The sequence below is a fragment of the Vanessa atalanta genome, chromosome 8 (genome assembly GCF_905147765.1).
Source record: "Vanessa atalanta chromosome 8, ilVanAtal1.2, whole genome shotgun sequence".
Lineage (NCBI taxonomy): Eukaryota > Metazoa > Arthropoda > Insecta > Lepidoptera > Nymphalidae > Vanessa > Vanessa atalanta.
Genome location: NC_061878.1, coordinates 12,382,083 through 12,404,763, shown reverse-complemented (window position 1 = coordinate 12,404,763; position 22,681 = coordinate 12,382,083). Strand labels below are relative to the sequence as shown.

The window sequence follows — 22,681 nt, the reverse complement described above, 5'->3', positions numbered from 1 at the left end:
CGCGAATCTTAATTGATGTTTGCTGCTCGAAACCGGGCAAGTACCGCTAAATTGTTCCAATTTTGCTGATTGTATGATATTTTTTGTCAGTGTAAGTATAAACTTGCATTAAGTATCATCCCAATAATTTGCCAACTTAGACAAACTCGACGGCTTTCCACGAAGAGCATGATAAAGGCGACTTCGTAATTACAATATTGACAGGCGAGTATTAAAGGTTAGATTAACTTTTAAGATTAACCTAACCTAAGTTGTAAGGTCGATGCTTGCGAAGACGACGAATTTTGACGAAGATTACTTTCTCCCTCTCACATCCGAGGCTTTAGAATCGCGACAAGTTTCTTCCGTCCCTTGAGACGAGTTCTGCCGAATGCTGGCGGAGCTCTTGACGGAAGAGGTCGCAGATGCGTTTATTTAAATAATATCTCGTATAACCTCCGATCCGTGCAAATAGTAATCGCTGGCGGTTAAGTGAGTTATAATCTCAAACCACATAGATTTTCAATGAAACTTACAAAGAATTAAAAAAATATCAAAATATACATTTGCAATTGTTTCATCAAAAATACCATAAATGACAATGTTTAGAAGGTCCAGTGGTTAGAAAGTGTGCATCTTTGTTGATAATTGCGGGTTCAAACCCAAGTAAGCACCTATTTTGTGTTTATAATAATTTATCTTGTACTTGGCGTCGAAAGAAAACACCGTGAGGAAACCTGCATGTTATATACCCGCATTTGAGTAGCGTGGTGGAATAAGCTCCAAACCTTCCCCTTAAATCAAAAGGTGGCATTAGCCAAGCAGTAGGAAACTTACAGACATTCGTCTAACCATATAAGTTATCCATTACCAGTTTGTAAGATTCTAACAAGAAGAACCGAAAGAAACTCAAACAGGAATATTTATAAAAAAATGTTAAAAGGATATAATGTTCTTGACCATAGCTTGGTGAGTTTTTTTCGCTTGTTCTTCTCAGGTCAGGGTATTTTCTTTTCGTAAGTACTAATGCTTCTGCATTGAATAAAAAAATTTAAGTTTGAGTTTCTTATAAAACATAAACACTACCATATTATAAAAGCCTAGAGTACAAACTATCTTAAAACCACTCCTGAAACAATGCGCTGGAAAATCGATTCATTGAATCCAGCGTTGCGAGCACAGACCAAAAACAACAATAAATCTCTTTGAAAAATATTTCAAGCACAGACACGGCCTACTTTTTATATGTACGTATAGAAAAAGGCGGGAATTATTCATGATGTACATCGCCCATATTGGTTTTCATTTGATGTCACACATCGGTCGTTTTGTAAAGGGAAAACAAACAAAAGATATGTAGTTTTAATTGGAGTTTTTCACTGATTGCTCGCATTACAAAGTGAATACTTTTAGTTCTTATTACTTGAGCAATAAGAACTGTTTTTCAAGAACAATATCATCACATAACACATCGCCTTTGTACAAAGAGATGATACGACACCGAATAGAATATTAAACTTGGTTTGATTTTTGAAGACTAAATAAATTTTCAAACTCGGCAGGCTTAGTTTTTGTTAAATCACGTCAACTCGAGTCCACTGAAACTAACTTAAACGTTGATTTTGTAACCAGGCGATTATTATTTAAACAAGGGTTAATTCCCTTTCTGTCTCTGGTTAGTTAATCGCGGTAAAGCCTTGCGTTTGCGAATAAATGAGTGACTTAATAGAAACAAATTAGTTGAATACCTGTTACCGGTACTTAGGTAACCGTGAAGTGAGTGAATGAAATAATTTCTTAAACAACTTTTTTCCATTTTTTAAACGGGCGATTTAAAGTTGGCGAACCACTGTCTTGTTCTTAAAACTTATTATTTGATAGCGGTTTGTTTTTATTGTATTCTCGTGATCCTGCGCTCAAAAACATTTTTAAGAGACTTTCTGGGGCACCTCACCGATTGTTGAAGACTTGGAATTAATCAGCGTGGCGTTCCAACACTCGGCGCCTGTGTTTTTTGTATCCACTGCACTCTGGATTACGACGGTCTGATAGTATTGTAACTTCAGTTTTTATGTAATAAGATTGACAAACGAGCCAGAGACCAGTCCAGGTGTTAAGCGTTAATCGTCACCTATTTGGAACATATGGAAGGATGTGAATTCTCCTTACATATAGCTATACTAGAAATTTCAATAAGGCAATTGTTGCATAACATTTTCATGAAATTAATTTGCAAATGAGCAATCTGGTGGGAAGCAGTTACCATACAGACATTGGGTACTTTAAAAATATTAACTCTTAATTACATCACCAATGCACCACCAACCTTGGAGTACGTACCAAGACTTAAGGCCCCTTTTGGCTCTAGTTAAACTGGCAGGGTGAGTTGTTGTGAGTGAGTCTTTAAGCAGAAACACAGTAATAAAAATGTGGCTGTTTTGTTGGCTTGGCAAAGGGCTTGGCAAAGGGCTTGCACAAAGTCTTTCTACTAAGAAAACCTAGTGTACTTAGTTTTAACTAGAATTATTTATTTATGACGCTATAAACCCATATAAGGCTTTATTTGCTTAACTTCATTATTTGTATGACCGAGCTTGTGGTAATCAATAAACTTATTATTATTTTAACGATAATAAAATAACGTGAACCTATATTGATTTTAATCGAAGCTCACATTATTTTAGAGGTACTCTATTTAAAAGTAATAAAATTTTTTCGATGAATATTTAACGTTATGAAATCTTGGTCGGTAAATAACTTAGGATACATTTACGTGCGATTCATTTTAAAATATTTTTTTTTATAAGTTCTAGCAAAGATGCAAACATGAAAATAATTATTTGCACAAAAATAAATTATAATTCGTACTTAAAAAAATGATATCGTAAATTATAATTTAACTATAAAACTACACCTCGTTAAATAGATAAAGGGCACCAATTATTTATTTATTACATAACGAAGACTGGACTACACGTTTCTTGTCATTACTTAACAAGTTACGATATATTTCGAAATATTGCTGCCGTTCATGTAATATAAAATGTATTAATTTAAATATGGCAAAATTGCTAAGTAATTAGGGAGACTGATTAATTATTAATATTATTTTTAACATGTAATGTCGTCGTCAGACGCTGTCTTCCATAACCTTGTCGCTGTATTTTCGTGTGAGTTTTCATATATTGGTAGTATACTCGTACTTTATGTCAGTTAGTGGACAAAAAACATCTTCTAATTTATTAATATAGACCTATTAATAAAGTATTTGATTAATATTTATCGAATTATGTCTGGAACTAGTGTTTTACTTCGGATATTATGATTTTAATTGTCAGAAAATAGGAATCGTCGTTCGACTTGAGGTATTTTAGTTTCTATTGTTGGAAGCAATTTAGAGAAATTTAGAGAGGAATAATACTTCATACTCTATGGACGATAGTGACCACTTATCATGTGGCTTAAACGTCTATCTTCCCTTTTAGTATTAAGGAAAGGGAAAAATCAATAGATTTTTACGTGTATACTGTAGGAAAAAAAATGTTAACAAAATATTTTTTCCAGAAACTTAAGCTTATATGTATACCCATATTACGCGGTTACATTGAAAAGTAGTTTTTTCCTATATTACTTTCGAGAACGTCTCGGAAAGTCCGTCTTCGGGCCAGTCGATGTAGATGTACGTAATGAGCAGAATAATTTTGGTTGTAGACATTTCTGTTCCGTATCCGTTTTTAAGAATTATTATCGCAAGCCTGAAAATGTATGATTTAAATTAATTCCTCTGAGAAAAAAATTTATAGAAATATATTTTCTAAATCACGCTGACGTTTCGTTTGTCATAATGTATGTAAGGCCTCGACATTTTTCGAGCATTTTAATTTCATACCCACAAATTCAGTGCCAATACAAAAAAAAAAAAAACAATATTCATTCAAATCAATACTTTGTGGTCGTACATATAAGATGTGTAAAGAGTTTAATAAAATAATTAAAATTAATATGTAAAATTTTGATTAAGTTTTAAAGAAGCTGATTCCATACTAGCTGATCTATTGTAGTAAGGTTTCCCACGTCTGCCAGTCTCTGATGCAATTCCACTGTCTAATGTCAGAGGTTCTTGTTTTTTGTTCACCGTTAGCCCTGTACTATACGCGGAGTAAGTTCTAAGAGGGAGCGAATAAATATTTATATTTTGTTGTTATATTAAATTTGCATAGATATGTTTTTAATAGCTTTAAAAGCACATAAAATCTATTACATCCATTTCTTAACAGCGTTTTCTGGTGAGTTTCAGACCTTGGCACCATATGAGACTACTAAATAATCACACCTCAGTAAGTATTTAGATCATTCAACCGATTGCCACGACAGTAGGGTCTATCGTTTTCTCTGCTCTCATCAGCTGGAACTGCTAGTGAGTAAGGTCGTGACAGGGAAAATAAGTTTGACTTCATTCATCCGCGATGAAAACTTCGCACCGTGAATGTTTAATGAAACGGACTCTCACTCTTCGCTAGCGCTTCTCGTGACGAATATAAGCGCGATAGCCCTCATTTTTATATGAGGACAGGACAACCTCTGCTAGGCTTTATTTAAATAAACTAATTACAAATCTTCTCGAAAATAATGTAAAGAAGACGTTGTATTAAACTCACTCATGGATTCATTGGTAGATTTTATTTATCTCTTTCTATATTTTTTTCGTTTGTCTAAACTATGAATCTCACGAAATAATATAAGGCAATTACTGAATACAAATATGATGTTCTGCCCAATTTTGGCCACGTTATCAATTCTTTATCTGTACATATTGTAGTGCACTGTCAAGATGGATTGTCAAATTCAATAAGACACGACTCATACTGTAATATTTTCAATTTTTATATACTTATACTATTAATATGCTCAGATACATCTTTATGGCAAGTTTTTGAATAGGTATGGACAGTTTGACGTCTATTGTTTTTTATTTTTATTTCGTATGGTATAAGTGATGAGTTGTAGCGTGTGTATTAAGATTTAATTGCTAACAGTGTGTTGCAAGAAAAATGACTTTGACTAGAGTTGGGCGAGTCCTCATTCATTACTCGATATTATTAATAGGCATTTTTTGCACGATTAATATTCGGTGAGCCGAGATAGCCCAGTGGTTAGAACGCGTGCATCTTAACCGATGATTTCGGGTTCAAACGCAGACAGGCACCAATGAATTTTCATGTGCTTAATTTGTGTTTATAATTGATCTCGGTTAAGGAAAACATCTTGAGGAAACCTGCATGTGTCTAATTTAAACGAAATCCTGCCACATATGTATTCCACCAACCCGCATTGGAGCAGCGTGGTGGAATATGCTTCAAAGCCTTCTCCTCAAAGGGAGAAGAGGCTTTGGCCCAGTTTTAGCCCAGTGGGAAATTGACAGGCTGCTAATGTAATATTCGGTACAATAACTCGTTTTAAATGCTGATGTGCGGTTAATGATATATTTATTTAGGTATTTTGAAATCTTATGTATATTTTTAAAGTCACCAAGTTTAAAGTACAATCGCTGGGTGTTTACAACGCTATGTGTAAACATCGTCAAAATATTATTTATTATTTATGATTGTTTCTCTTGCATCAAAATCGACAAATACTAACTCAACATTTTTTTATGGCCTTACCACTTAAATTGTTCGGTGCTTCTTTAAATATTTTTTCAGTCATATCTAGTGGACAGGGATATATTTTATTTCTAAGGAGTTCTGTTTTTTTTCGAATATCGGATTATATGAAAATCTTCACCAAGTATCTCTTCTTATAAAAAAGCGTGGAGTTAATGCTTGTTGACTTCCAGGCAGGAGACATATCATACATATATAATTGTATTTAACTAACATGACTGTATTTTTAGATATTGAAAAAGAGTAACTACTGAGTTTCTTGCCGGTCCTTCTCGGTATCTACATTCCGAACCGGTGGTAGCTTTACTTCAAATAGTTTGTTAAATGACGATTCAAAAGTGCCTGTAAAAGCCTACTTGAATAAAGTATATTTTGATTTGATTTGATTTGATTCGGTACATCACTATTATTTACGCGCCGTTGATTCTGTGATCGATGTTTATGACAGTTGACAGGTAACACGACTTATTTGAGTAGACACTTACAAGTACTTTTCATTGGTTAAGATTCACGTCTAGTAACCAATGGGCCATAACAGCTTATTGGCGGCGTATTGGCATTGAATGTGGAAGGAAGAGCTCAGATTGGAGATAGAGATCGGAGACATAGGTTAGTAGGCAAGAACGAAAACATATTTTTTTTCAGGTACAAAGCTATATATTTATATATTTCCATCCAAAAATACATAAACGTAATATGTATTTTTTGGTGACCTCTTACCATCAGTGCATACACCGGTTTTTATGGGTACGTCCGGGGTCCCGTGTTCGTTTCCCGGCCGAGTCCATGTAGAAAAATTCACTAGTTTTCTATGTTGTCTTGGGTCTGGGCGTTTGTGGAACCGTCGTTATTTCTGATTTTCCATAATACAAGTGTTTTAGCTACTTACATTGGGATCAGAGTAATGTATGTGATGTTGTCCAATATATTTATTTATAATATAAAATTACCTAGCCTTTTATTTGTATTGAGCCTTTATACAAAAACAACGAGTAGTAATTTACACAAACTAAAAACATAAATATTTTCTATTATGTCCTATGAAAAGATATAAAGTAAAAAATTAATCAACCATCACTATTCAATGTTTAAGCAAGGGTGTAATGTTCAAGATTTCTTATTTAGTTTTCAATTTATCCTAACGTTAATCCGGAAATAGATTTTCCTTGTTTTGTTATGAATTTAATTATTAAATTCTTACTTCCCACGAGTACTGCTTAAGTTTTCCTTTATTCAAGTACGTTTATCAACAGAAAGACAAAGTTAATTATACTAAAAAGAGAAAATCAACAAAATAAAATTATGAAATGTCTCTAAAATAATTTATTATGTAACAGTATTGTATCTGTGCTCAGAATACCTCGTGTGGCTGGTGTCTATAAATCTGCAGATCCCGAGGTCCTAGGTTCAAACCCCGGGTCAGCGCCAGTAAAAAGTTATTAGGTGTTTCTATTAAGAAATTCTTAGCAGATGTTTGATAGTGTTAGCATTTCCCTGCCTTGGAAAGTTTGCGGAAGATGCTTCGGGTTGCTTTTCTATCGGACAATGAGGGGATAGATGGTGCGACTATCTACTCAAAAATCTTACACATTATCATGAGAATGGTGGCAATGAAGGAAATAGATTTGGAGAAGTTCACATACCGATGTGTGGTGGGATCTATTCACCACTTTTATTTATATTATAAGGACTTTGTTAAGATATAATTTTTTTTTTCGACTTTTTTAGTGTAAATAACAAAAGTTTAAGCATCAATGAGCAAGGGAAAACCTTAATGTTTTTGAATATGTCATCGTTTTAAAGATTTACAAGTCTCGCTTATTCCTGTATCCGTTGCAGTTTTGGCAGTATTTACTTAGAAATTAACGTAACGACATTTATGTCTCTGGTTACGTTCAAACATCTGATAAATGATAAATCTGACTAATATTATAAATGGGAAAGTAAATATGTCCGTCTGTTGTACTTTTACGGCTAAACCACTAAACTGAATTTGATTTAATTTGACATCAAAGAAGCTTGATTTCCAAAGAAAGAAAACGGGTACTTTTTATGCCTACAGCGCGAGTGAAGCCACAGGCTACAACTAGCATAACATAAAAAAACATACTATGTGTGAATTCATAAGCGATAATCGGCCATCATGTAAAGTGTCATCAATCCGATTTATTTTATGGGCTATTTTGAACACACTTCTGACTTTTAGATTCCGGGCTGCTTCTGAAAATTTTCCAATGAAAAAACACAGTCTTTTGTCGGCCTGACCGTCCGCCGGCCTGTCAGAGATTTGCGGCCTTATTACCTAGCCATTAGACAAAGTAGGAATTATTTAATATTAAATTTTAGCAAAAAACCCGACTACAAACAATACTCTGAGAAAATAAATTATAAATAAAATTGAAGTCCCTAAAAATGTAATCCCGTATTTTTTCACCTGAGATTAAACGGATTTCCGGCTTGGTCCCATTCGGTCATAAAGTCTGAAATTGAAATTATCCTTATTTATTTTATAAATAACTTTCATCCATATAACTTACACCAATACAGAAATAAAGAAATAACATCTTAATTTTCAAAGCTAACAATAGCGAAGACAAAGAAAAATCTTTAGATTTTGACCGATGGCAACCCTAAAAGGAAACAATATTAGAATAAACATAACAGTAACTCAGATATATGTATGTATGTAAACCATACAGAGATGCCCTTTTGTTTTGCTCGGAAAATACTTAAATATTTTATACAGACGTTAATTACCCATTACATATATATTAAATGTTCGTAATGTATTTGCACATCTATGAAATGTCACGATTACACGGAAAGATCAGTTACAGGATGGTGTGAGTGAGAGGCGCCTGCGGAACGATTTTATACTTAGTATTGTTGAGTCCGATTTAAAAGGCGACTAAGCCAGCGTAACTATAGGCGCAAGGGACATAACGTTTTAGTTCCCAAGGATGATGGTGCGTTAGTATTATGAGGAATGTTTAATATATCTGACATTACCAATATCTATGGGGAGTTAAGACTTACCATCAGGTAGGTCATTTGCCAGTAGGCTAACATATATCATTAAACAAGGCTATTTAAAATTGGAAAGCGCTTTATTTGGTTGTGGTGGAAACCAAATTGTAATTTTTGATTGATGATTTTTTTGAGTTCTTTCGGTATCAAATATTTGTCTTCAATAACAATCCAATAGCGTCAGATATATATTGTGGTGCACAAGTATGTGAACGTATTCAGGTGCATTGTATCTGCCCTCCAATCCATCACTTTCCTAATTTGATGGGACGGTAATTCGAGACGACAGGAGATAGATCAGGCGGAAGGCCATCAACTTTACGTGTTTCAGACGCAGGAGAGTACTCTAACATTTTGTCTCATTTTATATAGTATGGCAAATAAGTCACCTGATGATATGTGGTCACTACTAGCCATAAACATTTGCGATGTAAGAAATATAAACCATTCCTTACATTGCCAATACGCCACCAACTTTGGGAACAAAGATTTTCTGTCCTTTGTGCCTCTTGTTACACCGGCTAAACTATCATTCAAACTCGGCGACGACAGTACTAAGGATTCGAGTAGTGGTTTGTTTTTACAAAAACCTTGATAAATTCGTTTTAGTGGTCGACACCTGTGGTTGATCCCAAGATCTCGAGATCAATAGTCTCTTAAAGAAGCCAATTCAAAAAGAGCTATCTTGTTGAAATGGCTCTTTTTCTTTTTTTTTAGGGAAAATACACTGTGAATCTTATTACTATTAAATTAACACCATAATTTCCAGCAATTTAAAGGTTCTATAATGAATCTCACATGTAACGTGTAATATCTATTTTTAAAAGACTTAATTATATAATGAAAAAATATAAAATAAAATTCAACGTATAATACACAAATTATGGTAAATAATATTTAAATTATATTTAAATAAAGAATTGTTTTGATTATTCTAAATGTGTGATAATTGTTAGATAAGTACATAAATAACTTAGGGTCTTAGCTAAATAGGTAATAATGATAATCGAAGGATCTATTACTGAAAAATTCAATCTTTCGAATAATTATTTCATTTACGAAGAATGCTTTAGAAATTTGACAAAATCTTCTCTTGATGTTTTACCATTGTTGTTAAAAGCCAAACAGGAGCCAAACCAAGCGTTACGTGATAACAGGCACTTAGGCTAATAACCTAACTGGCAGAGCACTTTGAGTGAAAGTCTCTGAGGGATTATGGTTTGATGTGACGTCCTCTATCTCGCCAATTTACGTTTCAAATTTGTCAAAAATGATGGACTAGTTGAGTATAATATTATTTTGAAATTAATTACTTAAAAAGCCGTTTCATGTCAAATAAATCGTATAAGATGATAATATTTAACATTAACGTTTTATTTTGTGTAATTAAGAAACAAAACAATCATTGTTTCTTAAAATCTAAAATAATACGATATAATTTTTACGTTATTTATTTATAGAACGTGTAGATAGATCAATTTTTGAGGCACGTTGAATTTTAAATGGCAACATTATGAAAATTTAAGGGCGAAATTTATCCAGAAATGCAATAACTTGCAGGCGCATATTTCCTGTTTGCCAAATTCGTTGGGTCACAGCCAAGAAAAAATACAGCCATCCAACATCACTTTATCTACTGGCAGTAAACTCGGTAAAGGTAAAACTACACTTTTTATAAATAATATATGTCATAAAACAGCTTTATTTGAAAATTAAAGGATCGTTTCATTATTTTTTAATTCTATAAATAAAAAACGTACCTGATTGGTAAGTTTAAAATCTTCTTTGTGTTCCTTTCTGTTCTTCTTAAGCCTTAGTATTTTCCGATCGGTGATAGGTTTAAAATCGCCACCAATACGCACAATGTAAATAGTACACAATGTACTTGCATATTTAAAAAAAAAATGACTTTAAATGGATTGGAACGATGCATTCTGCAATATTATGCGTAAACATTAAGCTTTAGAATGTTTTCTATGTAACTGTTAATATCAGGAATTACCCGATACCGAACTGACCGCAGTCGTCTCTATATTCACAGTGTGAAAAAAATTGCCCATTTTTTTCCAAATAATAATAACCCCAAAAACGGATCTAAGATGTCGTCTGTACGTTTTTTACTTTGGAGCATATCAATATGAAATAACACAACTACCAAATTCCTGTCAACAAGGAATTACCAATATAGTTTACTGAATGTATTTGATATTTGCTCCATACGCTAAAGAAGATCGCGCCGATAAGACCGTCTGCAACCTCAGGGACAAAGGTCTAGTGTGATTGTAGATTACTAGGCAAAGGAATTACCATTGGACGATCTGTTCACATTGTTACCGACCGACAATTTATTTTGAAAATACACTTATATACTCAATATTCATACTTATTGTGAATACCTCGTTTGTCTAGTGGATATATGGGCAAAGATCCCGAGGTTCTAGGTTCAATCAGGTAAGTTACTTAAGAAATTGTAATGGTTCTTCTGTTTGTTTCTCTGCGTAGGAGTGCCGACGGTCAAAAGGGCCACCTGATGGTAGTGGTCACCGCCGTCCATAGACGTCGCTAATTTGCCACAAAACTTGGAAACTGAGATGTATCCTTTTTGACCATATTTATTGATTGGTTTTCATTAATTATAAAATCATTCGTGACGCGTCTGAATTTTTTTTTTCTTTTTATTAAATTACGTTTGTATAGCTAGAGCATATAAAAATTTAATTGGCTTCTTGTGGGCGAAATTCGAGTGGCGCAAGTCCATACTCGTTTTTTTTTTTTATAATTTTAAACCTTGCTGTGCAATGTAATGTTCAACCTACTGTGTATAAATAATAAATTCAGGAGTTTCTCTTTAAAAAATTGGCAACGAGTCAAATTTCATAATACATGTATGTGTAGAAAACACTCTTTGCCTTTGACTTAAAAAAAATTGTCAGAAACCTAATAGAATACACAAGAGCAATTTTAGGCATTCCCTTAAAGTCTGCCTTTGTAAAATATCACCTATATCAGAACCACAGGATCGCAAATATTGGTGTGCAGCGTCCACAAAACGAGCCCGCATCGGCTTCCGAAATTTTCAATAGCGTAGCCTTTTTTAAAAAATTCGCCAGTTTCATGGAATATTTTGCAACGTTTTTACTTATTTTTAGTTCGAAGCGCACTTTTACAAAGTGATTTTATATCGTCCGGTGAGATGGAAATCATGAGCGAGTATGCTTTCTTATTATTGAATTAAAATATGCGCCTCAAAGGAAAGTTGGTTGCCTGGAAAGGTATTCTGTTTATAAATATATAAACAGAATACCTATAATTATCTATAAAAAAAAAAAACAAAATTATAGCACTTTTAATATTTTCATGCTTTTATTATTACATTTAATAAAATCTTCAAAATTATTTAGCAAAATTAGAACTATAATAATTAAGTCGATTCATTCCGACTCAAACCGTTTTATGATTTAAGATCTAATTTTTAATCATTTCAAAATTAGAACAGGTATTGACGTATTAAATAAAAGTGTACGTTATTTAAGTCTAGTCTTCTTATTACAAACACTGAACGATAAAAGTTTTCAGTAAAGCGATAGTTTTGCACTTTATTCAATTGGCTCAAGAGTGGATTTCTCGTTCATCCAATAGTGTAGCGAGACAAGGCAGGTAACATCGACTAAAGCCTGTAGTGGTTGTCTACAAGGCAGGAAGTCAGGGTCGAACTAAGAGCGTAATCATGTAAGTGCAGTGGGCTCGTAGCCAATTAGAAATATGGTGAAATTCATTTATTTGCTTCTACTGAAAATAAATTGTACTAATTGAAGATTAGATACGATTATTTTTTATTTATATAGTAGTTGCTGATTTGACTTCAATTTACGTTCTTAGTGACGTTTTTTTAAAATTATTGGTATATGATGAAATATACCAATACAATATTGGTATATTTCATCATCGACCAAAGTAATAAATAAAACCAATTCTTTGTGTGATGTTTAATATTTTTTCTTTACTAAAAATTATAATATTTAATTAAAAAGATTACTTCACCAGAAATCAGTACCACTTTCGAAGGAATTGGCAAATTCATCGTTCGTATTTGGCGCTACATCATCAGTTGTCTCATAGTTCGTTAAATCGAATTTATCTGCTAAGAAAGTATCGGCTGGATATGTGACAGGCTTTTCTGTTGAAAAGAATGAATTAATTCTATATGTAACTGGTTTTGGCGTGGTCGTTGTCGCTACTGTTAATAAATTATCATTATCCTTTGTGCTTTCCGTGGCGGATTTCATGACATCGTGTATTTTCGTTTCCTCTACTGTTTTTCCAACTTCAGGTTGTGGTTGACAATAATTATTCCAGTAGTACCATCCGTGAGGACAGATGAAGATTTGAGGATACAAATTGCCATGTCTCGAAAGACATACGTAGTAGTGGTGTGGGCTGCTTTCTAAGACACCTGATTGGCCGACTTTTTTACAACTTGGAACTGGTCTCTGGTCACACTGACCGTGCTTTAGTTTTATCTATAAGAAGATAAGCTTAATTAGAAGAATATTTTGTGTGTGAAATTAAATGTAAATTAATTTCACGAGAATTGTTAAATAAATTTACATGTAAATACTGAATAGTAAATTATATGATAGCAAACATATATATTTTGAATAAATATGTTACAATTTTAGTTGCATCTTAATTCTTTTTACATTTAAAAAAAAATAAATAATAAATGATATTTAGTTGGAGTACGTTATAGATTTTAAAAAGTACTATTTTTTAAAAAAGAATGCATGCTTGCGAAAAATTAAGACAAACAGTATAAAATAGTTTGTTCTTACTGAGCATTGAGCAATCTTGGGGTCATAGCCATAATGTCTCGGACATAACGCTGCTCTATGGTCTGCGGGTCTACCATCAGCGAATTCATCTGGCGGTGAACATAAGTGAAACTTCCTACAATCATAGGCGTCTGGAAATATGCCGACCTGCCGAAAAAATCGTTATCCGTGTTAATAATTGTTAATAAGCCCTTATTAAAATTATTTCCTTAATTATTTTTTATAATAAACAAATAAAAGAGATTATATAGCGAAAAGTCATTGATATCATATATGTGACCGCAGCTTTACATGAGGAAAGCCAGTCTTTATTTTTTTTTATTTTTTAATTCATGTGCGTTTATTTACATTGGCTTACCCCCCCCTTGAACCGGAACAAAACAACATTAAGTTTTTCTGTTTGATGAGTGGATAGTATCTACCCAGACGGGCTAGCACAAAACCACTAATTAAAAATATCAACTCGAAACTCATCACATCGTGAAATGTCAGAAATTTTTTTATCTGAAACGCCATTTCACGAATCAAGGACTCTCGGTCTAATTCATTTGGTTTCAATTTCCACAAAGAAATTTATTAGTATTTTTCGTATTAATTAAAAATATATTTGACTGCAACTGACACAAAGAAGTGAAACTTTTCATTTAATTTGTTGGTTTCTTTGTCGTCATCGACATTCTAAAGAAGTGTAACTTCAAAAGGTGTACTTATGTACGTGCGTTTATAGATTTTTTCATATTTTTGAGAATAGTAGTCATGCCCCTTTACGAGAAATTACTAATATTCATATTTACCCTTCCATTTAAGATTAAATCTTGTATTAAGGAGTAAATGAGCGGTTGTCAGGATCGGTATCAGAATCCTGTAACTTTTTACATCGGCGGCCTTTGAACCATTGCGCTATTGTCGTTTACTTCTACTTTTTTGTAGTACGACTACGATATTTATCCATAAAATTAATTACTTTCAGTTTTTGCCGCACCATACTATATTATTCATAGTGAACATACGCATAAGCTTATATGTAGCTTCTTTTGCAACTACAATATAGTAGGTATATGTTAAAAAAAAATTAAGATATATTTTAAGGATATAGTAAACTTTCTTTTATAATACAAAACATAACAAAACAATTGTAACAAAAAAATCGATAAGTTAAAATATGTAAAAATAAAAAATTGAATGTGTTAAAATAAATTTTATTCGTGCGATTGCTCTTAACAAAGTACCGCTCGCGTTCAGGCGCTTAAACGGTTATACAACACAAATACTTTTCGCCATCGTTGATAGCATATGCTGACTGTATTAAGTCTGGGCATTACATTTAAAATATATGATGTAACGATACGCCACAGAAGTTGTATGTAATTTTTTTTACTATCCCGTATAAACTTATATATATTAATAGCTAGTCTAAGGTTATACGGGTAGAATTAGGAACTACATCAAAACAACACTATTGGTATCTGTGGCGCATGCTAGTAAAGCTCCTAATCGGCATGATTTTTATCGACATCTTCTACAATTATTTCCTTACACTAGACTCAGTGCATTGTCAAATTATTTTATGATTATTATGATTATGGATATGAAACTATATTAAAATGTATTCAATATATTATACAGTAACTATTTTATTTAATATATATATATATATATAAATATATATATTTTTAGCTAAATCTAACGACTTCCTGTACTAGCTATGAATATTGGATTATAATAAGAACTGGAATAAATAATAAAAAAAAAAACACGTAAACTGCTACATCATAAAAGCAAAAAGTTTTCTGAATAATTCCAATTTTCTGAACATTTTTCTTAATTTTTCTCTCTATATGAACCACCTACAAACTGAAGTCGTTATCAACTTATAGCGTGACAAAGGGAAATAGGGATTCATTTTTGATATCATATAGATGTACAAGCAGTTGAATTACAGTATAGAAGTCGATGTATTTGTCAGCTCCATGTCAGGTGAGTCAACGTCATGCTTTCTAGCATGTAAATCTAGAAGAAAAAAAACACATATATGTATGTGCTTTTTTTCGCACTGGCAAAATCTATCAAGTTTATAAACAATGTTAGCTATCACATATAAGATATATCAATTTTATAAAAAGTCAGTCATACATCATGACTCTCAATTTCACAGTGCACTTATTCGCCTTGACATTTTCGTCGTTTCGATTGTATGTCGAACTCATCGTTGCTTTAAATGTTTTCGTCGTAAACAATACACACAGACCACGATATATAAAAATACACTATTTAGATAAAATATAATTGCACCATCTATAGTATTTCTTATTCTTAAATATTCGTCATTCACATACATTGCATTTTAAAATTCCTACTTAATTCCCAAGGCCTAATTTTAGTGTGACCTCTTTTTATATAATTTTTTGAGTGGAGTTTTTGGAATTGTAAATATTGTTGTATATTTTCTATCAATGGGCAAATTACTAGACGTATACATATCAAACTTACATTTACATCAAGTTAGAACAGGTTTCATTAAATGTACATATATAGTACTCAGGGATTTAGAGGAGCGCTAAAGCCTCGGGAACCTCTAAAATAGAGATACTTAAGATAAAAAAACTTCGTAATTCCAACGTGTAAGCAATTTTAATAGTAATTCTTGTGTTTTACTATATTCATAGTTATGTAGTTTTTATGTTTAATCTGCCCTATATAAAACTATTCAAAAACTCTCTTTGGAAAACAAAGTCAAACATTAGAAGTCTCCAATTTTTTGTTGCCCTGATGTCTCCAAGGCTGAACCCTGATAGTATTAGCTGAGCCTAAGGTTATGCTCACGTTAAAATTTGACTATAAAATTATGTTTCAAAGAGAAATTTATTGATTGACGTTGACGACTATTGCTTCTTAAAGTGGTAGTGTAAATATAATATACTCAATAACAAACTCATTAGACAAAAAAATCAAAGGTAAACAGAACGCGTTCAACCATATGGACTTTCAGCTTTACAGCGAGCCGTGGGAGCTTAACACTCTGTTGCTTTTGAGTTACATAAAATGTTGCTATATCACACTTTGAAAGGCTTGCTAGTAGGAAATGCAGTTAATTCAAACCCACCTCTAATTATACTTGTTTTTTCTAACAAGCGTCCCGGTGACTCACTTATGTCAAGTGATTACCGCCGCCCTGGACATTTACAGAACCAGAACTTTCAATGTGTTGAGGCTTTTGGGGTATTTTTATTTGACCTTTTTATTTTAATAATGTTATAAAACAATGTGTATCTATATAGTATATCTAAATAATTTAAATGTAAAATGGTCTCAGGTAGAAATTACTTCATATTCTTAATTTTTTATTTGAAATAAATACTTTAATATATGGACTTTGATTTAATTTATTATTATTTTTTAATTAAATAAATATTCAATTTTATATCCGATTTAATTTCAGCATTATTTGTATTTTTTTTTATTGAAACATTTTCAATTTTTTTTAAACTAAATTTATAATTATTTTATTTAATCTGTGCTAATATTAGGAGTACACTCTGATACTATCTGTAATAATTAGTAGAACAATTAGGTATCTTAAAAAAGTGTTACTTAAACATGCATACAACAATATTATATCAATTGTTGATTTTACTGATAAATACATTTATCTAAGGTAATGTTTTTTCATGTGTTTTTATGTATCTTACCTGTTCGCAAATGTGTTGAAATTTCTGTGTTACAATATCGCACTCGGGGACATCTTCACTGGAACATTCTTTCAGGTGAGCGTTACATGTTTGTCCATTAGAACACTGTTGTAGAGGTACCTAAACATAAATTATTATTAAATATTAAATTAAAATCAAAATAAATCAAAGTATTATTTCATATAGTTTAAAAAATTAAAGTACGTTAATAGTTATAAGTACTAGGTAGTAAATTTAAATTACCTAAATTCAAAAAAAGGGTCTTTCAAATTGGTCCAAATAATTTTGAATCGTTAATTTACTAGTTTAATACATTTTTTAGCTCTAGTTCATGTTTGGGTATATCAAGAGTAACCGGCAACGATTACTGACTGAATCTAGAGTATGTTAGTATATCTTGTATGAAGATCAACAAATATAACTCCAAGCACTGTTATAATATTATGAGTTATCTATTAATACTTCATAAACCTTGTTATAGAAATTACAAGATACTACTACGTTCTAAAGATTTGCGGTGAATATCAAAATGGCGGCTAATCTAGATTGAATACCGCGGGCAACGACCGACGCGTCAGTGAATACATTTTTTTCTCCCAAATACTTTGTTTATAGTATACATCGACTTATTTTTATTTGGTTATGTTATAATAATAGTTGGATTTGATATTTTTTTTTGTAAGAGTCTATTCTAAAAAGGTCACGAGCAAGACTCTACGACAAGTATACTCTGATCATTGGACTTTTTTATGTTACAATCCTTTCGGTCCTATTTAGAGGCTTTCAGTGAACAATTCAACGCGTTATCTACTATGGTTCTGAGGGTACAGTCCCTTTACAGAGACTCTGACGCCACGCCACGCCACGTCACGCCACGCCGGATACCAAATCCGATTCGACTGGAAAGAGTTCAGGCTAAAAACCAATACATTTACATGCCGTTGCTCGGTAATATATAATTTCTAGACTTTGGCTTGTTATTGAGAACTTTTCAACAGCATGCTACTGGCCCGACCTGGGGTTTGAACCCAGAACCTCAGGATCTGTGGCCTTATATCAAGCCACTAGACCAACGAGGCAGCCCATAATATTGCACTGGTAGTGTAACTTTGTGATGCTGCCTATTATGTACCTATGTGATGTATTTACTATATCGCAAAGTAGCAATGCATAGCATTGCTATGTCTAAGTATGAGGCGTCAGACAATGGTAAGAACTCATTTGCAATGATATCTCTTGTTAATCTTAAGATTAGCCTTCGACTTTGTTCGAAATATTTTTTTATTATTTTTATATTAATTTGTTTTGGCACTCGTTATTATATTCACTTTATAACGTATTAGTCCTCTACATCACATCATCATCAGCCCATATTTGTCCACTGCTGGACATAGGCCTCTCCAAATGCACGCCACTGTGGTCTTTCTTCGGCAACTCGCATCCAGCCGTCTTGCGCAATTAGTCCTCTAGACTTAAACATATTTTTTTACTTCTTACTTCCATAGAATATTTTATGCATACTAGGTTTTTATAGTTTTATAGTTCCTCAAATATATAAATAAATTTTCATTTGAATTGTAATCAAATGTCGTTTCACCAACCATCGAGATACCACTCAGTCTGTATTTACATGACACTTATGTCATGTAGTCTGTATTTGCATGACACTAAAGTCATGTATTTGTGTGTATTTTGTTCGCGATTTAAATAAATATTTTACCATTTGTAATTTAGTTCCAACCAATATGAAGTTTAGCGTTTGACAAATCCGATACATATATTACGTTTAACTTAGGACTTATCAGAAGAGAATGCCTTTCCGTTCAATTTTTTTTTTAATAAATTAGATTTTGTTGATGTTTTCAGCTTCTCGCTTTACTAAGTCATAAACACTTAATAAGGTGAGTTTTATTTATATAATAAACTTTCATATTTTCCAGTATATATGCCACTTAAACAAACGTCACAAATTTAAAAAACAAAAATATTTTTAGAGTGTTGTTATCTCGCTCCAATTAACGCTTAATTATCGCCGAGAGATAACGAAGAGAGCGCTTATTAGTTCAACGCTTGGTTCATACTTGAAATGGTTATTTTATAAATTATTTTCGGAGTATTCCGGAATTGGTTGCGTAGATAGCTACGTAGAGCGAACCGGCGTAACAGGGCCTCCACAGGTGAGGGTCCCTAGGAATGATGACTATTATTAAGCCCTCTGAGTTACTGATAGAACAAAAACAAAAAAAAAGTAATATTAAAATGTTAGAAAAATACGAATAACGCCCGATTATTTCTCATGCCGCATTTATCCGTCCAGCTACAGCATTGTCCTGAATATTTGTAAATGATCTATTTCTTCTAAACAGATTTTGCTAACAGTGGTTATTCTCAATAGCTTCTAGTCAACTGCCTAACAGATTACAATAATTGTAGAGCAGTTTCAATTTTTATGGTATAGGTAGGCGGATGTGCCACCTGATGGTAATTGGTCACCATTGCATACACATTAGTGCTGTAAGAAATATTAACCATTCCTTACATCTTCAATACGCCACCTACCTTGGAAACTAAGTTATATATCCCTTTTAGCTCTAGCTCTGGCTCACTTGCCGTTTAAAGCGGAACAAAACAATGCAAAGTAGTTTTGCTGGGTAGCTACCCAGATGGGTTAGCATAAACCAAGTAAACCAGTGCACCAAGTAAACTTTCTATTAGCTCACTCTCATATCTCGATTGGATGGCAATCCAACAAGATTGGAAAGAGCAGGAGTATATCTTCATGTGCTTTCCTTTGAAGGGAAATATTGACAAGCCAGGACCTAAAACTAGGGTCTCGAGATCACTCTTATGATTTCAGGTTACAAATCTGTGGTGATCAAGACCTGCGCTTTCAATCTACTGGGCCATCTAGGCTTTTGATACCATATCCTAACATACCTATTAAATTTGTTTGAGTTATATAAAGTGATCATATTTACCAAAAATATATTAAAGTGGCATTAGTCCACATAGTACGATCCGTCGACAGATCCTTCGATGAAATCTTTGTACCAGAAATAATCCCTTTTCCTCCGGTTTTTATTAAAGTTTTTCGTAGAAAAGCAAGAATATTAAATGTAAACCTTTATTCCCTCGAAATGAAAATCTTTGGGATAAAAACCACAAATTAGATTATTGGGCATATCGTTTTATAAAATCCTTAATAATGTTATATTAGGAATCATATTAGGGATTATCGTCCAATAATTTTGTGTTTAAGTTTTAAGTATTATGCTTACGTTTGAATTACTTACTTTAAGCCATCCAACAGGTAAAGGTATGCAAGTGACAGCATGCGTACAATTTTGACATGCCATTCCAGCTTCCGTACAGATACCCTCTATATCGAGTTCTCCTTCCCCGAGAGACCTTCCTAAAGGTACAGCGGCCATGCGGTTACCGGACATGACCCCTCCCAAATCGAAGGACGTTGACTGCTGAAACATCCAAATATATACGTTTATTTAACCTATAAAGGAGATAAATAAATAAGTCACTCAGTGATAAGCAATAACGTTTGTATTAGGCAAATTGCCTCGCGCTAAAAGCCTTCGGAACTAAGAGTACTAGCCTTAGCTGTAATGTCCCTCGTGGCATTAATTACACAAGGACATCCATTAGGAAACCTTCACAGCAATATGTAAGGCATCGTTATGTACGAGCCAAATTTAGAAGTTTTGGGTAACGACACGTACAGTTGGATACATAATGTCTCTAAATGCGCTTTAATTTGATATATTTTGAGTGTAATACAAATAAATCATTGGATTCCAAATAAATACCATAAACTATATAAGTGTGTATATATCCAAGTATACGCAAATGATCCCGAGATGCCCTACCTGGATTCCACTTGCTATGTATGTTTTGGGAGTTACATAACCTACCGCTTGCAGTGGAATTATGTTATAAAATTTTAACAAAAAAATATTTGTATCAAACTGCACTTTCCCAGACAAAAAATATAAATGAAGAGAGTTCAGAGACAAAAAACAGAAAACATATTACTACAATCGATTTGATAACCTCCTTTTTTATGTCGGGTGATTTTTTTTTTCGTCTTGTACGCTGAAATGTAAGCAGGATATGGTTTCTTAAATAGCCTGCATAGATTTCAGCTTTTGTGTTTTACTTGGTGGTAGGGCTTTGTGCAAGCCCGTCTGGGTGGGTACCACCCACTCATCAGATATTCTACCGCTAAACAGTAGTACTCAGTATTGTTGTGTTCCGGTTTGAACGGTGAGTGAGCCAGTGTAATGACAGGCACAAGGGACGTAATATCTTAGTTCCCAAGGTACGTGGCGCATTGGTGATGTTAGGAATGATTTATATTTTTGACAACACCATTGTCTATGGGCGGTGGTGACCACTTACAACCAGGAGACCCATTTGTTCGTCCGCCTACCGATATCACAAAAATAAAGTCTAATAATTCTACCAAAATAAAAATAAAATAATTGCCAGTAGCCATTTCATTTTGATTTGAAAATCGAAGTCATCTCCTAATAACCTTCTATCCATACTCACACAGACGTAAATTATGTAAGAATGAGAAATTATGTCTGAGTGTATATAAATGTACACCGCTATGTGTTTTCTTGTTACATGCGCTTACAGTAACACTATGGAATCGTGTAACCTTTATGCACTTTTTAAATTGGTCAGACTATTATTTTGACCAAGGATTTGATTTAACTTTGATGACATTCTATTGATTGAAAGGTAAATAATTTTATCTATCCATACAATTAAATTATTTCCATTAATATAATATAGTTATATATAATGTTACTTACGATAGTATTACACCCCAAGAATGATATCAAAAGTAATTTCAGCCACATTTTCACACAACTGTTTCTTTCGCATATAATGTCACACTAAACACAATAATTTTGGTGGACCTCAAACTGTGATCTTTTTATCTAAAGTTACATGGACTGATAAGTAATGAAGATACACTTGTTATGAATTTAAAGTTTGAATACGTCTTCCTTGTTTTATTAATTTTATGTTATAAATGTTTTAAGAGTAAGATATACTGTAAATTCATAACCATGAATTTTATTTTAATGACTCGAACGATGAATTCTATTGACTGCATATTTATAATAATCTTATAATTATATCAGTATTAATTACGTAATATTATAAGATAAAAGAATCGAAGTTATTTGTATCTCATGTGAAAGAATTGCTTAATTTTCTAATGTTTGATATTGTGAAATTTTTAAGTTGATTAGCAATTACGTTAGGCTTAGTATACATGGCGCCGTATCCGCGTCGTACAGAAATACTATTTACACCAGCGCCGTCTCGCGGTTGCGTGTAGCGCAAATTCGCGCAGTAGTAACCCAGAGATCACAGTGCAGTGGGTCAATGTGATCGTAACTGTGACGGCGTTTGATTTTAATAAACAATTATTAATTGTAAGTAACAAAATAGCTCTCTC

At 32.9% G+C, this 22,681-nt stretch overlaps 1 protein-coding gene across 1 annotated transcript; it reads right to left on the bottom strand.

Annotated features, from left to right (window-relative positions):
- Nucleotides 1–12,654: 12,654 nt before the first annotated feature.
- On the bottom strand, nucleotides 12,655–22,170 carry LOC125065790. The gene is made up of 5 exons (XM_047673611.1): nucleotides 22,026–22,170; nucleotides 20,484–20,666; nucleotides 17,191–17,310; nucleotides 13,502–13,648; nucleotides 12,655–13,189 (listed from the first exon to the last, which is right to left on the bottom strand). Exons 1-5 carry the CDS (start codon nucleotides 22,071–22,073, stop codon nucleotides 12,707–12,709), a joined length of 981 nt encoding a protein of 326 aa, XP_047529567.1. The 5' UTR covers nucleotides 22,074–22,170; the 3' UTR covers nucleotides 12,655–12,706.
- Between the last annotated feature and the right edge of the window lie 511 nt (nucleotides 22,171–22,681).